Here is an 18,426-nt window from a genome sequence, read left to right as displayed (position 1 = left end):
ACAAAAATTATCTCGTAATAAATTATACTAATGGTTTTATAAATGCGTCTAAAAATTAATAAATGTAAAAAATCTTAACACCACTGCACAGTTATGTACCGAAATATGACTATATTCTAAAACATTAGAGCGAGAGGTTTAAAAGAATACTATTTTATGTAACAAAAATACTTTATGCAGTCATCAAATGTTTAAAATAACTATAAAAGATAATAAGGCTTCAAAATTATATAAATAGATTATCTACAACGTTTATGGAGTGTCCAGGATCATGGTTTGAAAATACAATAAAAACTCAATTTTGACCTTCGACGAGCATGTCCCCCCTTAACAAATGGTGGGAGATGTGTTATATTGATAGAGAGGATACGAGTATTGGATGTTAGTCATTATTTCAATCATTATTTAGAACGAAATAATAGACGGAATGAAAATTCATTTGTTTATTTATTTAAAAACAAAACAACATGAGTTGCGAGTTCTATGTATGCGATCGCGCAACAAAGACGCGTGCGTGCGTCAAAGAAAGACAGCTATTCGTTACAAACAAAGTGACCAACATATAGATAAATCAAGTATTAATGAAATGTGACCAAAGGACATAACTAAGTTAAACTAATTTTAATATATATTTATCATCATAATGGTTCCAACTGTAAATTATTGGTAGACACTGTTTTAATTAAAGTAGTACTAAACCTATAATAGATTTTATTTTAAATATTAATATATTTATTTAAAACGCAAATAGAATTTTCTACAGCCTTAAAATCAGCTCTACTAAAGGGTTGCACTGCTCATGATCGTCACTGTCGCTCAAACGTTTGATCAAAAACAGTACCACCATATTACTAGTGCAGAGAGTTTTCTTTGTAGTTTTCCAGTGTGAAAATGATTGAGAAGCCGAATCTCGGGGTGCGCGTGCGCGAGAAAACTCAGAGGGCAGTATGGCGGTCAAAGATGGCGGACGAGCATGACAGTTGTCACGAGGGTGGCCTGACAGCCTCGAAAAACAATGCCAACATGAGAAGTGAGTTTTATTACATATTTCCCCACACAATATTCAATCAAGCTTCACGCTATCAAATATAGTGAATAATGTTAAATGTATTATATTATTTTCTGCTTTATAACAGGTTGATATCCGGATAACAATATTTACAAAATGTTCCCAAAATAACTAAAAGGTTGCTTATTTATTCATTAAATTAGCTATTATTAGATTTCATTATAAATATGTTGTTATATGAATGGTTACATATTATGATATTCTAATGTAGTTTTATATTGAGTAATATAAAACAGCTCTGTTTATATATATGTAAGTAGAATTAAACGGTTAAAATATGTAGGTAAAATATGCCTTTATTTAAAAATCAATTAAATATATATATATACGCTTATCCAGTGTATTATTATTGATAAGGTAGGGGTTTTTTACAAACACTTCAACTATTAATAATTTTTTTGTTTTATTTTTTTATTTGATCCTCGACTTAATAGGTAGGTGATAAAGTTTTAAACTACTTTATTGTATTGATTTGTTATATAAGTTAGAGTTAATAGTGTTCGTTGTCAGTGTGTGTTTTGGTGAGTGTACACAGTGTCTGAAGATTCCGAAAGGCGAAACTCGGGTCGCAAAAAATGACTCCTCGAATGGAATATTATAATACTGAAATCCATTAGAATATATATATATATATTGACTTATTCATCTATTTCCAAATTTGGGTACCTTTTTAATAAACTGCATATAATATACCTTTTATTATTAATTAATATTAACACGCATTTACACGATTAATTAATAATCTGTTGATTATAACATATTATACTGAAGATGTATACACTCAAATTTATATAGATCACACCATTTTTCTAATTTAAACACAATATATATCTCAAAATATAAGCATATACAATTACTCTATAATATAAGATACTCGTAACTATTAGATAAATGAATCTAAATATTGAGATATAATTTATAATGAAACAATTTATTATGATTACACTTTTTTAAATACAATAAAACACATTATATGGTATTTAATTCACGTGATTCTGTAATGTTTTAGGCCGATTGCCATTATTTGCTTAGAAGAAAATGTGCTATTGCCTCTTTATATATCTTTTTAATCATTCAACCGTGACTAATATAAATATTTTTGCTATTTTTTTAAAGAAATGTTATAGAAAATGATCAACTCCATTTTAACAAAATTGTCAGTCAAATTCAAATTCTGTCATTATAATATGACAGTAGAATAAAAAATACCGTTTTCTTTTGTTTTTAACTGAAAGAAACTAATTACTTTACTAGCCGAAATACATTGTATTAATTAAAATAAAACACAGTATATAGTTTTTAATAACCCATTTTGTTTATTCAATGAATAATTCACAAGATTTTTAGAATGTAACATTCCACATATTGAACATACATAATATAAAAAACACCTCAGATATATAATAATACCCGCTAGAAAAAATCATATTTGAGAAAAATACGAAGCTCGACGGGATTTGAACCTGTATAACCATTGGTATCGCAAATCTGTGCATTAACCGGTTATGCTAGGAGCATCCTAATTGGCGTGACACGAATGTTTATACGGGTTCAAATCCCGTCGACTTTCGTACTTTTTTCAAATATTATTTTTTCGAGTGGGTATCTGAGGTGTTTTCAAGTTATGTATATACAATATTAAAGTACTTATTCCACTTAGTTTAATAATAATTAATACCTGTTTCGGCCGCTTCAATGGAATATCAGTTGAGAAAGCTGAACTAGAGAAGACGATACCGGTCCTGAATATTAATAAACGGAATAAGTATTACATATTGTGTTTTATTTTATTATTAATGAATTAAAATAAAATTGAAATACTAGATTGTCTTAAAATGTGTTGTATTCTTCTTTCAGTTCGCAGCGTGGTTTCTTTGGACGAACGTGAGTCCAGGGCCCCTCTTCGTCGACAGCTTTCCGTTGATGAAGAACGGGGCTGCGGCGGTCACTGGGCAGTGTGCGAGGAGTCCGGACCCGATGCTGTCCACGGTCTAAGACTGTACAGGGCCTTCCTGCTTAGTGAAATGAGAGCCACTGGTTTGAGACCGCCAGCGTGTGCCCATTTACCACTTAGGTGAAAATTCTATTACATTTTGTAACATAATATATTGATTTCTGTCAATTATTTAAATGAAACATGGGCAATTTCTGAAAGAATGTCCTGATACAGATTTTTTTAATTCAAACAATATAAGATACCATTGAGACAAATAATTTTATTATACAACGTCTTAAGGGACCACATGCGCATACGTAGGTCAAAATGAAGCTTTTATGGAATTTTCAGAGCATAAGCCTGGACATTCTTAAAGCGTTGTAGATAATCTATTTATATAATTTTGAAGTCGTATTATCCTTTACATTTATTTTAAACATTTGATGACTGCATAAAGTATTTTTATTACATAAAATAGTATTCTTTTAAACCTCTCGATCTAATATTTTGGAATATAGTCATATTTCAGTACATCCATGTGCAGTGGTGTTAAGATTTTTTGGATTTATTAATTTTGAAACGCATTTATAAAACTATTTGTAAAATTGTTGTTAACAATATATAGTGAAATATTTACGATAAAAAATACATTTATAATCTCTGTGATCTCAAATTTTACAATAATTAGGAATTGTATTATTCAAAAAAAATGGGCACGATAAACACATTTGAAGATAATTTTAAAGATACGGATTATATAAGCTATGTTTTTGGCCATTCAAATGTGATAAAAACATCTTACGAATAACGATTGTTATATAATAATTATTGACCTAAGAATAAGGTTGTATTTTTTTGAAATACGCCATTTCTATTGGCATTAAATTTAAACGTCAGAAAATATAAAATTTATACAAAAGGAATTTATCTTTCTTCCAGATGTGAATTCACCGGTTTATGGTCATGGTGGTGGGAAGGAAGAGCCATGTGGAGAGCTGCAAAGCGCTATTCTCTGACACCAAGACGAGCTGCTCTTCGCATACGAGCTAACGCCATACAGTTGGCAGCTCTTGATTATCCCACATTTCAGCACACACTCCAAACCCTATTCCAGGTATATTTTATAATGTCTTCTTTATCATACCATGTAACTGATGACCACACAGTTTGATTTGCATTTTAGGACAAGATTTTTCATGCTAAACAAGAGTGTCTTCCATCAGCTTCTATCACTCGCTAATCTTCTGTAGTTTATTGGTCATTTTATCTTGTTCGTGTCTTCTTTCATACAGTTAATACACAGTTTCAGTGTTTTTGTGTCCTGCCATCAGGCATTCTTTTAATACAAATCTCTAGTCGCAGTAATTGAGACTTGCAAGACATACCAATGGCTTCTTGTTCAACTAGATTTTCCATCTTGTTGTATTATAATAAATGTAGCTTTATTTTGAAGACAGAGCAGTATCCATTATTTATACAGTATAAGTTTTCTGAAGTCCTAAAATAAAATTACCTTATTTAAAATAATCCTCTCACAAAACCAACGACTACTGCATATTATACTGTAGCGTTTAATGTATAATACTTACCTCAAATTGTTTCCACCAGAAAACTGAAGAGTATGTACCAGATTTACACGTTACTTTCATCTTCTCATCGTGCCATCCCCTAACGAATGTAGGACACCATCAGGGTTATTTTTTCTTTGTTATCTGCTACTCGGAACAGTACAGTAGAGTTGCGATTTTTTTAAACCACGAAATGTGTTGTCATCTGCTATGTTTACCATTGATCTCAATCGAATGGTAAAAAAACCTAGAAATTCTGAGGAGTACTTGTCACATTTAAATGTTTATCATAACAATATTCACACGATGCAGGATTGACTATTAATAACGTTGAAATATTTCAGGAAGGAGGGGCGACTTTAGAAAGAGTGCTGGCCTTATTCAATTTCCTGACAGACCTGTCAGCCTTGGCCTTGAGGAGTGGATTACGAGCTCACTTCTGCCGCCTCACTCACTGGGCTGCCAAACACATCGCCGACTGTGCGACTCCTTGGGTTGCAAGACATGGTGGATGGGTAAATATTTCAATTCCAATCAAAGATTTATTATTTATTTGAAATCATCAAAATTGCGGCAAGGTATATTAAATAATATCTACAAATGTGTATGAATTTTGGCATATTTCATGCCCTTAGTGTAACACACTATTTTACCACGTCTTTATTAGCTCGTATTCTTGTTTGTCTAGTACATTTTTTTTCTTGTTTGTCCAATACAAATCTTGCAATCGATTTTTTTAACTATCTTCCCGACTAGCTAGACATTTAAAACTTATAAAATATATCAGAGCACGGTGACAATGCATTCTTTTAATACAAAATTGAATTCATTTTCAGTTAATTCTGTTGTGTACGGAAAGTTACTTCGGAAAAAAATCGTAAAAAGTATAACACTATTAATGGTTAATATTGAAATCAATGTGAAATGTCAAAATGACATTTCAGTATTCTATATTTATTCAGTATTTATATCTATATAAAAAGTTCTTTTTATCTTGTAATTATTAATTCATTAGTTGCAATCAGGTTTGGTGGTGAGTCGATTGCTTGGGCTCATTAATAGTACCACCTTATGCTGGATAACATATTTTTAAGTTCTTTACTCGAAGCTGTATGGATATCATACGTGGGTTTATCCAACTAACTTTCTCTTGACTTGCTTAGATACTGCAATTTATAAGTTATTATTGATCATTATTTATTTAAATGAAATCTGTATTCACCATATTTGCTAATATTAATCCATTTGACCCTCATAACCATTTAATTAATCAGGAGTAACTATTAGTTTTTTTTTCCTCCAATATGTAAATTAACCTGCTATTGGTTGTACCAATTGGATACCACCGGATTAGCGAATAAAATTGGTAAGAATATAATATATCGTTACCTCAATACTATAACTAGATAACTCTGATTTGGTCATTCATTGTTGGGGAAATTACATTTAAACTTCACTTGATTAACATAAATCCAGGCTATAATTATTATTTAAAATAAAATTACAAGATAAAAAGATCTTTTCATATACAACGTTTTTAAATTTTCTGTTGAATTACTATGCTCCATATGCTCAAACTTGTAATTGATAATATGAAATAAATAGAAAACAAACAAACAAACAAATATAGAATACTGAAATGTCATTTTGATTTCCATAGTAACACACGTATATATTAATAATTTAGTTGCTAGGACCACCCCCTTAGCAACCAATAATAGTCTTTTACTTTTTACGGATTTTTATGAAATAACTTTCTATACAAAACAGAATTAACTGAAAATTAATTCAATGCTGCTTAAAGATTGCTAAAAGAATGCATTGGCATCGTGTTCTGATATATTCTAAAAGTTTCAAATGTCTAGCTAGTCGGGAAGTTAGTTAAAAATCGATTGCAAGATTTGTACTGGACAACAACCACCGGATAAACAAGAATACGAGCTAATAAAAATGTTATAAAATGGAAAATTGTACTTGTCTAATTGGGAACAATTAAATCATATTGAATTGTATGAAAAAAATATTTTAGATGTATTATTTTATTTATTTAACGCATTTGTGGTTTTAAAGTTATCTAATATTTTTAAACACAAAAATTATATAGTTACCATTTACTTATGACTTACATAGTTTCATCATTTTGTAGATAAGGAAATGTAGAATCATATTCAATAGCGATCTCAAAAACAGTAAAAATCAAGTTATCTAGTTGTAGTATTAAGGTGACGATATGAATAACATAATAAGAATAAATGAATACATGTATTTCAGTTACAGTTCCCATTAACTTCTGACTTACCTAGTTTGATCATTTTGTAGAGAAGGAAATGTAGAATTATATTCAATAGGTGTCTCAAAAACAGTGAAAATCAAGTTATCTAGTAATAGTATTGAGGTAACGATATGTTTTTTAAATACGGTTCGTTTAACTCACTCCTTAGACCAGTGGTTTCCAAACTTGACGACACTACGCCTCTCTTTTAAAACAATCTAATCTTGGTGCCTCCCCCACCCTTTATTTCATTGAATACATTTTTACACAAAGTGCTTTTTTTATACTAAACGGGCTCGATATATGGATTTCATTGCATCTATTGCAGAAAATTCCGTTTTGCATAAATATGATGTTACGAATGGTAGCAGTACCCACTTGCATTGCTTTTCTTGACAATGTATTATATTATTCTTCAGTTCGATTCAACCAAAATTGAAGGTTTTTGTTTCCATATAGCCATTTTTATTAGTCAGGAAATACACTATATATAATTAGAAAATAAAATTCTACATGTGAATTATCATCAATCACACACACCACACAATCACATCAAATTATATCATTCATACACATATATTATAAAATGCTAATAATCTGTAACCGAAACAGCTTTAATTATAGAACGAATTTGTGCGGTGTGTTTATCTCACTTAACTGTTCGATCCGCAACGCCGGGTCCCCAGGCTGAAGCCCTGTTAGCCCCCCTCTTGTGGGAGCCATCTACAATAGTATAGAAATGAGGTATAATACAATTAGTCTCCGTATCTTCATACAGGTTTGCAAATAACCTAACTTTTATAGGACTGTTTTTTATGTAGTTTATAACTAGCTGCCGTTTTATAAACTATGCACTTGCAAATTGCAAACCTGTGGCTACATTATTGTGTTAAACTTTTCGCGCCTCCCTAGGGGGCGCGCCCCCCAGTTTGGAAATCGCTGCCGTAGACTCTGCTCGTAGCTATTTCTGAATAGTTTTCTTTATAATACAGTTTTGTATATATTTATATGTAATGTTTATAATGCAACTTGTTTATAATAATAATTACTGTCATATTGTGAACGTAACAAACCAGTAATTTTTAATACAAACAAACTATACTGGTATCGTTATATATATAAAATAGATCGCAAAGTTATATTGTATTATTTTGCTCCAACCATACTTGTTTTAACATTTTCACACACATTTTATATGGAATAGAATCCACAGCAACATATTATTATAAACAACTTGCCTAGAAATTAAAAAATACGCACAAATCGTTAAGTCATGTCCAGAACACACTGTTCCAAAATGAGCGCATTGCGTGATGAAAAATGATCCATAATACTCTACAGTAAGGTCATGATATTACTTACTAGTAGCTACAAACGTCGAATAATAAAAAAACATAAAGGAAAAAAATATTGACTTTTCTTTAATTGGGTACACAATTAAAATTAAATAGTCGTGTCTAACTAACAATAATCGGGAACTACAATCTACTAAATGTATGGGCATTAATTTTTAATAGTTTTGTAATCATCTTCTTCTTCTTCGTCGTCACACTAGGGTCGTACATACTCTGGAATACTTTATGTTATCCCTTATTATATTAGAAATACAGTATTCACCGCCATCTTCTGTATCAAATGTTAAAGTATTTACCACTGCACTGCTACTGGCTGTCCATATGTTTAGTACTATAGATCCACCAGTATAAGTTATCCGCTGAGTGAAGGTGCCACATTCTAACATTTGACATACCATTCAATACTTTTTATACTGTAATTAGTTCTAAATTCAAACACCAGACGATTTATGAGGGTCTATCTAATAACAGTCAGTGGTGACTAGTGGTTTTCAGCATTCATTGGTATAGGGGTTCACTAAAAATATACCACAATAATTGAATTAAAGTCAATTAAAATGTTGTTTTTTGAATTAGGTGATTTCCTTTACTTTATCACTATAGTAAATAATGTAATATCATAAAACACTTCGTCAGCTGAATGCAGAACTATTCTAACTTACATTTGAAATTTTTGAGGTGAGAGTTTTTTGAAACAACTTACTGAAATCATTTATTATCTTTATGGATAAATGGATGCATCATATTATAGAAGGATTATTGATGAAAAAAATGTTGCACACACATATAAATAATAAATAACTGAAGTAGGCTGTTTCAAAAAACTCTTCTGCAAAATATTTCAAATGTGAGTTAGAATAGTTCTGCATTCAGCTGACGACTTATACTTTAAACAAAAACATAATCACTGATAAAACTACAACTGTAATTATTGTTGGAAACATAATCATCAACGTGAATAATTACAAATTACTGTGTGGTAAATGACTGATTACTGTTTATTATGAATACCAATGTCATGCATTGAGTAATGTTTTATTTTATATTGTTTAAGGAGTGCTGTGTATTTGTATGGTTTTAGAGTAGCTGCCACTGCCAACAGTAATAATTTCCACTGTTAGGATTCAGTTTTATCGCCCTATACCTCTAGCCTTTGTTCAGCCAAGACCTGCCGCAGGGCAACTGTTTATTTTCTAGTGATGATTTTATTGTTTTTGTTTTCCAGAGCTGCGTAGTTCGCGACGGCAGAGGAACGCGCGAAGAGGCCGCAACGCTAGCTGCTTTGACGGCAGCCGCAGCACTGGCTGCGCTTTGCATTTACCGCATGATACTCAAGTCGAATCAATCTCCGTCAATCACCAATAATTGCTGACCAAGAAAAAGACTAAAAATAACTCTTTAATGTAAAACAAAGTCTGACGTTTTATTTAAAACGGAAAATTATGTCGCCAGAAAATTTGGACGGATTTCAAAATTATCAAAAAGACAAATGGATATATCGTAATGTCATTTACTAAATGGGCAGAGCAAAAATAACCGAATTCTTTTATATTGATAAAATCTTTAGATTTGGCTTATAAGTGCTTTTTGTATCAATATAAAAATGATAAATAAATAATTTTAATAAGCTCTCACAAAGTTTGCCTGTATTATTCATAAAATTCTTCAAAAAATATACTGCCATTTTTTCTGTAAAAATTATTTGCATTTAGTTTTCATTTTATGATGAGATTTTATACATGGTAACAATCAAAGGTAAATGTTTTTTACTGTACATAAGTAAAGATGTTATTATATAATTATTTATTGTTTTAAATGTAATATTAAAAAAAAACTATGACTAGAAGAAATTATCTACGATAAAAGTATAGAAGTGGGATACGGCGTAGAATGTCTACGCTCTGGCGTAGAAAATTTGACGTAGCAATGTAGAAGAAAAAAAATGTCAATAATAGAATGAAGAATGTATTAAATGTTTGATTGTAGGTACGTGTATGTATTTGAAGTAGTAGCTCAATTAATAAAACATTTCAATTAATACGTTCATATTCAATTAAATTAGAATTAACAATAATAACTTTATTTCAAAACCATTCTCAAAATATCGAATACCTCTAAGGGGACTTATTTAATTTTTCCACTATATTTGCCAAGTTGTGTGTCTCCCAATCATGAATAAAGTGAAATTATACTTTTTATGCTAGAAGCATATTACGATCACGTCATGTGAGCGCACGTAAGCTCGCGGTATACTCGCGCTACGAGCAAAAAGTGGGCAATATTGTTTTACTTCACAGATGCTCTCATCCCGTAGCATATTTTGTGCCGAAAATAGTGTAAATTAGAAAAATCTTACTTAATTTATCAAAACCATATTAAAGTCACCTCACGCGTGATTGAACTTTTTTTATTTTTTTTTTTGAAAAATTACATATTTTTCAATTATGTGCTCTCACGTATCTTTGAATTTAGCGGTTCGAAAGAGAACTACCAATGATAAGTAATTGACACAATGCTTTTGTTGGTTGTCAGTTTTTTTTATTGAATGTTGAATGGTTCTAGCATATCAGCCTACGTGACGTGATGGTAATGTGTGTATAGCATTAGCCATTTTATATTTTCAATAATTTTTAAATAGTATGTACAATATAATACATATTTTGTTAGATACTGTTTAAAATTTATAAGTCATGTAACTTTTTCAATATACCTACATTAAAATATGTGTACAATACTACCAGATATTCAAAAATTAAAATGACTTGTTCGTTGGTATCAGTTTTTATGGTATTTGAAAATATTATTTTAATTTCTTGCACATATTTATAAAATGAAGCAAAAAATGTTACTTTTTATCTTATTTTTCAATTATTCTCTCAATCATCTTAAATTCTTTTAATTGAAAATTTTAATTTTGTCAATAGGAAATAATTAAATTAATAAATGCGATAGTTGTTATGCCTACGCTTTATATAAAAGTAATTTTAAATTTTAAAAAAAACTAGACATAAAATTCTATTCTTATTTTAAAAATCACACTGATTTTTCCCTAAAATTTATATTATTAAAATATGTATAATATTACTAATCTGTAAAAAAAAAATGCGACCAAATTTAAAAATCAATATACATCTACGCTTGGCAGTTGTTAATTTTTTCGATCTTAAATATAAAAGTTAAAATTGTTATAATCATCGTTAAACGGTATTAAATATTTTTTATACGTAGGTATTCTGTTTTTATTTAGATTAATACGCACGTAACATATGCCATACAACACAAATAAGAATTTAATATATTATACAATATATTATTCTTATTGAAACATAAGATGTTTGAATTAATGAACTATATAAGCAGAAAGTATCTAACCCACACACCGTAAAGCTTAGTATAAATTGACATTTTTATAACACGCTTATACAGGCTTTGTTTTAACAATTTTTTAGCAATCGTATATTATTAAAAATTATTACCTATCTCTGAATCAAAACTGTTAAAATAAGTTACAATTACAATTAATTGACAATATCGACATTTTGTCCTTGCTTAAATATTTGGTTGACTTACGGATATAGGTGGAGTCTTCTTTCTCTAGTAATAATTTAATTGTGTTGCTAGATTTCAAAATCAGCCAAATCCACCTTTAGGTATTTTTGACTTGTTTGTGAATTGCTGAAGAACTACTGCTTTCTAACATTTCTGCATTATCGAAATGTGGAACGTATTCATTTTAAATATTCTATAATCGAAATAATATAAACTTTCACCCTCGTGACCGTGTACTTGAGAAAACAAAAAATCTGTTTTTCTCTTATTCATTCATTGTGGACTTGGCTGGTTTTGAAATTTAGCGACACTAAAATAATACCTACCAGTAGTTGGGTATTCGGCTACCGTTTCTAAGGTAGTCTTTATCATATTATGGTATCCTTAAAGATTGACCCAAAAATTCGTTGCTCAAAAATCTATACCTTCTAGATATCACTTGTCACATAATGTCACGTCTCAGAACCGTAGCATAATTTGGTTTAAAGCTCAATATTATTTGTAATAATTATCGTAAATTTCACATTAAATTTAATTAAAATATAAATATTTGTGTCACTCATTTTATGTCTAAATAAATTACAATCATTTTCGACAATATTCAAAATTGTGGGTTTACTGTTTTTACGTAAATACGTCGATCTTTTTATAAATCTGTTTCTTTGGGCTGGTTGTCTAAAAAAAACATTTTTTTTTAAACATTCAATTCTGTTAACATCTCAAATTTTAAAATATCTCGCTTTTGCTAACTATAATATAAGATTACATCTGTCTTTGTAAACGTTATTGAACTAATTAAAAAAACAACTTATTTTCACCCCTTGTTATATAGAATAAGAAAAAAATTATCATTTTTAATTATTTTTGTAATAATTTGGTTAAAAACCTAACCCATTTAATCTTGTGTCAAAGATCAAAAAAAAAGTCGAATTATATTTATCTAGCTTATAAACCTGTTCAAATATAAATCTAGATTATGAAAAGTTTGATTGTTTTATTTAGCTTTATGACGTAGTATGTATCTAACTTGAATTTCTTTCGTGTCTCAATTGTGAGCTATTTGATTAAAACATATTTAAGTTATACGAGAGCAAATGAGGCGATTTTTTTATTGATACATATTTCTCTAAATATATACTAATATGACAACTTAATCCTTTATATGCCGCAATTAGATAATTGATAGTAATTAACATAAGAATTGGTGTAATTAGGGCGTCCAAAGACGCTTTGGGCACTTAACCGGTTAATTGTGACTGTAATCTCAAAATATTTGCCCATTGATCACCATATACATGATAGCAGTGACGTCCCGTGAGGGTAGGCAGATTGAGCGTCGCTTGGGGGCGGCAGTTACTTGAAAGGCGGCAAATCGAGGAGAATAATGTGATACATATAGAAATAGTTAAAAGTACCTAAACTTGGTAACAACGAAAATATCTTTCCGTTAAAAAATTAGTTGGAAACAAAATGTTTTAATTAACATGACTGTAATTTTTTTTGTCGGGTTCGCGATGTCTAGTTTACTTCCAGTGGCCTTCGACGTCCGATATCCTTGCATATTTGTCTGGCTTATTAACCAGTGCATAAGGAAGTTGCGTTGGCGGTCGTACAGAGCGTCCCATCTACCACTCCTGGTCCACGAGTTTAGTCTTCAATCTGTATCGAAGCATTTCGTCGTCATTATAACGATTATCAATTCAATAATGCCTAAACCTTTGCGTTTTCTCAGGCTAAAGATATCATTACAAATGTTACCAATTTTTGTGAAGAAGAAAAGCGACACGGATTTTTTTTTCTAGACGCCTTTGTGGGTACCTCGCATTTACTATCGAAGTCTCTTTAAGGAATTTAGCACGCAAACTGCTCAACTTGATGCTAGTCAAATGAAAATTGTGCCGGCTGAAAGAATATGCCTTATTGAAAACTATTCTTCTACTATATTATATTATATATAGTATATACGTATATTATAGGGTATTGCTAATTTCTATTCGGCCAGGGCCTATGAAACCGCCTTGCAAAAACCTTGGAAAATTCTTTGTAGCGCAAGGCGGTGGTGATTCTGATGAATATTTTACTCATCAGACACGGCGACATCAGCGACACGGATTGCCTTTACTTAAGGCGATACTTCAGCTGGGGCACGGTTTAAAACGCTCGTGACTACGCGACGCGAAGATTGTGCAAATAACGCGTGCAGAATAAAACATAATTTGTCATAAAAAGTCAACATGCGCCCATTTAATGTTATGTTTATTGTTCTATTACTATTTATAATAATATATTCATTGACATGTTTTCTTTTTCAAGAAATGGGTAACGTTTTTTAGTCATATTTACACGATTTAAGAATTAATTCCTCCGTCGCCATCACAAAACAAATTGACGTGTTCACAGCTCGACTTTCACTCTCCGATTGACAGCCAGTCCGAAATTTCGTCGCACCAATAGTTGAAAATTATTTTCCGTTTCACTGAATTACCGTCTTAATACTTATTGGGGTGAAAATATTTATAAATTTAATTTTGTATGTTTTGTGGTCCTACGTATATAATTTAGTAATGTATCCATACAACACATTTCTTAGATATTAGAGTCATGAAAGGATGATAAAAAATACTATATAAAAATTGGGGCGGCATTTTGTATAGGAACGTCACTGCATGATAGTTGATTTGGAGCTACGTTTTCTCCATCTTTGAGACGTGACTCGCCCAACGTAAGCATTCTATGCAATAACAAATTTCGTTATTCATGACTCCACAAACAAGTGATATAGCCAAGTCAAGAATTTAGGTAGGGTTGAGATTGGGGGTGACGAATCCAATAATCAACAATTTTGGTGGAGAACTGTTTATATTTTAACAATCAAGACAGACAATATTTTACAATAATAATTATTATATACATTAAACAATTAATATGAATGGCCCAGCCGGTAAGGGGCAAGCTCCCGACTACTGTTATCTGCTCTAATTCTCTGGTAACAGCAAGTGAAGATACTATCTAATTATTGTCCTCTTCCATTATGAAGCACGCATGTGGTCTTATCGGAAATGGCTCACTGGCAGATCATTCAGGTAAATGGTTAGTTATAATGTTATTCTTAATTGTAGACATTTATAAACATCCTTAAAAAAAGTTCAGCGGCTTCTGAATTTTCTCGCCACAGTTGGAAGTTGTGCGATATCTGCGCTTCTGCAGTAGAACGATAGTTGCGAACCTATAGGAAAAAATACGAACTACACCGCACTGAACATTTTGACTTTTAGTAATTTTCACAACCAGTCGAAATACCACCATAAAATGACAACAACGCGTCTCGCTTACGCTTGAAGAATGAGATCGATGACTCAACACTTTTACGTGTAAACAGTTATTATCGCAATAGTTTAATTTGCACACAATTGGTACCTACCAGTAAATTTATACACATGTAGGTACATGCGCTATAAAAATACATTACTTAATACATAATTATCATCATCCACATATTATTATCTTTCAATGTGTGTTTGAACCTAATAGGTTGAGCGAGTGGCTAACATTCATCTGTCGTAAAAATTAAAATCTCTTAATACAACCTCCACTTTATGGAGGCCCATATTATATATTATACTCTTAGGAACGATCATGGTGGTGTAACACAATATCTTAATATTTTAATATTTGTCCATCGCACCCAATTCCTTATTACAAGACCATCCGACGCCGATTGCGGCATTCGCATTCACACACCTACACTACATCAACACATTCATCTTGAGAATGGCCTCTGTAACGAGCCCGAAACGTCGTGGAAGAGATGTACCTACATATTTATTAACGATCGCCCACAACTTTGTCCACGTGAAATATGGAGAATAATTAATGTATATTGATATTATCTATTCGCATTATTAATTGTTCGAATTCTAGGCGTATCACCGGGCATCACTCACATTGTTACAAGTTCGTTAATTTCGAGAAGTTTTTTTTTTGAGATATCGTTAATCGAGAAGAGATGGTGGTACTAGTAAGCTTGAAATCTGCATAGGTACAGCGGGGTCTGCATTCTGCCAACTTGCAGTCGCATGGAGGTCAAGGCTGTATTCTGTGATAACCAAATGTCGTTTGTTCAATGCGTGCGTACTACCTGTGCTCCTGTATGGCTGTGAGACATGGCATCTACTAAACTTCAAAGGTCTCGGCTTCTGAGCATTGAGAATCGATGTCTCCGCAAATCTTAGGGGTACATTGGTATGACGGCGTTACACACACCCGAGTTCATGAGGTAGACACAGCAACCTTCGGTGATTGAGGTAATCACGAAGAGACGTTTTACGTGGCTGGGACATGTGTTCATGCGATACGTCGTACCCTTGTGGTACAGCCTCAAAAGTTCCGTCGTCGTGGCCGACCCTCTCTCACCCTGCAGCGATGTTACAAAAGCGATGTACATCCTGAAGGTCTGGAATGGTGGGAGGCGCAAGAGTTAGCGATGGATCGAGGGAAGTGGCGCGAACTTGTGCTTGCCCTATGCCACAAGACTGGGTCGTGACAGGGTGAAAGAAGAAGACAAATCGAGAAGAAAATCTACTAAAATTTGGTTTTTATATTTTATTCTATAAAATATGCAATTATTGCACTACAGTAACAAACAGACACTTTATTTTTTTTAATTAGAAAGTCGATTTATCCAGCATATATCGTTTTCCAAAATCTAACAATATAATTAACTCACTGCTAAAATATAAGTCACTTTCTAATATTACATAAGTAATAGTTATAACTACATAGACTGCCTTTTATCTATCAATAATACACATACTCATAGTTCGTATGTAGTAGTTATGTGAGTAGTGAATAAGATACACTCTCGACCCCGGTACAAGCATTGTTGTCTGATCATACCCAACATAATAATACCAATGTCAATTATCGAATCAACTAAATAACAACGGAACAGATTGTACACTTACATATCACTACACTACCGTTCCAATAACACCATCTCTCATTCAACTCTCGAATCTTTATCATTCTAGTAAAACATCGCGAACGCTTCGCACGGGTTTTTGTTATCAAATAATAAAATTACAGCGATGATTTTAGAGTGTATACATAACAGTGAATACAGTGAACTATTTTTTATTTCATCATGAGTAAAAAAAGAAGTTCTTCGGGTAATGGAGGTGTTTGGTTTGCTTGCGCGTGTGCTTGTTTCGCTCTAACAGCCCAAATTGTGGTCCTCAAACGAGCTACATATCTAGCTGAAGAAATACAAGAATCACAATCAACAGACCATTTTAATATTCTACTGAACGAACGAATTGAATCGCTGAATGCCAATTATAGAAACAGAATCGCATCGGTAGTTGAACAGAAATTAACATCTTTCAACCCTTGGTCGAAACAGAACATGCAAACTTTATTGGATCGAAGATTGGAATCTTTAAATATATGGTCTAAGGGTGTAATTGATTCGCTTGTAAATGAACGTTTGAATTTATTGAATTTTATCTCTCGTGATGAAATTAAATCTTTTATAGAAGAACATTTAAAATTATTATTTATGAATCAAAAAATTTCAAACAATGCAGCAACAAGAGTTGGAAGAAATTTACTAAATACAAATCAGAATATTTTTAAATCAACTGAGAATAGTACAGAATTTGATGCTGTGTCAAATGAAAAATTCTTTTTTAAGGACAGTGATACGGTAGATCCTGAAGAATTTTACAGTTCTGGTGAAGAAATTTCAGTTAAAAAGAGTTTTAAAAAATATTCTGATATCTATGAAGATTCTCAAGAGAGAGTAGAATCTGTGTCTAACCATGAGACTGAAAGTAGTGCTAGTGAAAAACTAAACAAAACAGTGCAAGCGTTGATAAGTAATCAACTTGTTTTAGAGTTTTATTCAAAACTAGAACCAAGAGTTTTAGATATTTTAAGGCGAAATATTGACTGTGGAAAAAGAGCTAAACGAAGTTCTGGCAAGGTATGTACGTTACAATAATCTAGTTTTATTATTCAGAATAGTTTATCGCAAAAAAAATATTGTATGAATTATCGGCCAAGCAATACCGTGGTATGAATAATGTATTTGTATTTAAAATTCTAACCGATTGTCTTTCTAAGCATGCTTTATTTTTACCACGTTTTTATTAGTTCGTATTCTTGTTTGTCCGGTACAATTTTTTTCTTGTTTGTCCAAGATTGTTAATTAACTTCCCAACTAGCTAGACATTTGAAACTTTTAGAATATATATTAGAATATATAATATATCAGAACACAACGACAATGCATTCTTTTAATACTTTTGGCCATCTTTAAGCAGAATTGAATTTATTTTCAGTTAACTGTGTTTTGTATGGAAAGTTATTATTGTCGGTTGCTAAGGGGGTCCTAGCAACTAAACTATTAATATATACGTGCGTTACTATGGAAATCAATATGAAATGTCAAAATTACATTTTTGTATTCTATAATATTTATTCAGTATTTCTATAAAGTACAATAAAAAGTTTTTATTAATAAATAGGATTGTCAAGTTTATATGATTCAACAGAAAATTTAAATATAAAAAGTTCTTTTTATCTTGTAATTATTATTTCTTGGAACATATTCTTTATCCGAGGACAAAAATGTACTGTTTTTGTATTAATATGTTGGGTAAAGATCATGGCCCCCA

The 18,426-nt window shown here is 31.4% G+C and overlaps 2 protein-coding genes across 2 annotated transcripts in view; both read left to right on the top strand.

Annotated features, from left to right (window-relative positions):
* Positions 1-955: 955 nt before the first annotated feature.
* LOC147074276 (uncharacterized) lies at positions 956-9,893 on the top strand. The gene is made up of 5 exons (XM_085943869.1): positions 956-1,030; positions 2,927-3,143; positions 3,945-4,119; positions 4,918-5,088; positions 9,426-9,893. The coding sequence occupies exons 1-5, from the start codon at positions 961-963 to the stop codon at positions 9,570-9,572; spliced, it is 780 nt and encodes a 259-aa protein (XP_085799995.1). The 5' UTR covers positions 956-960; the 3' UTR covers positions 9,573-9,893.
* Positions 9,894-16,786: 6,893 nt separating this feature from the next.
* The window catches only part of LOC147074275 (uncharacterized), a 34,573-nt gene continuing 32,933 nt past the window's right edge, over positions 16,787-18,426 (top strand). The window contains exon 1 of the mRNA XM_085944071.1: positions 16,787-17,732. Coding sequence (XP_085800197.1) covers positions 16,893-17,732 — 840 coding nt within the window. The 5' untranslated portion in view covers positions 16,787-16,892. The remainder of the gene's footprint in view (positions 17,733-18,426) is intronic.

The sequence above is a fragment of the Rhyacophila brunnea genome, unplaced genomic scaffold, assembly GCF_057557595.1.
Source record: "Rhyacophila brunnea isolate RB1 unplaced genomic scaffold, BYU_Rbru_1.0 scaffold_16, whole genome shotgun sequence".
In the NCBI taxonomy this organism is placed as follows: domain Eukaryota; kingdom Metazoa; phylum Arthropoda; class Insecta; order Trichoptera; family Rhyacophilidae; genus Rhyacophila; species Rhyacophila brunnea.
Note: the sequence above shows the minus strand (reverse complement) of the source record. Positions and strands in the feature narration are given on the sequence as shown.

Coding starts and splice junctions, on each gene's coding strand:
- LOC147074276 (XM_085943869.1), top strand. CDS start 961: ATGGCGGACGAGCATGACAGTTGTCACGAGGGTGGCCTGACAGCCTCG. Junction 3,144..3,944: donor TGTGCCCATTTACCACTTAG/GTGAAAATTCTA, acceptor TCTTTCTTCCAG/ATGTGAATTCACCGGTTTAT. Junction 5,089..9,425: donor TTGCAAGACATGGTGGATGG/GTAAATATTTCA, acceptor TTTGTTTTCCAG/AGCTGCGTAGTTCGCGACGG.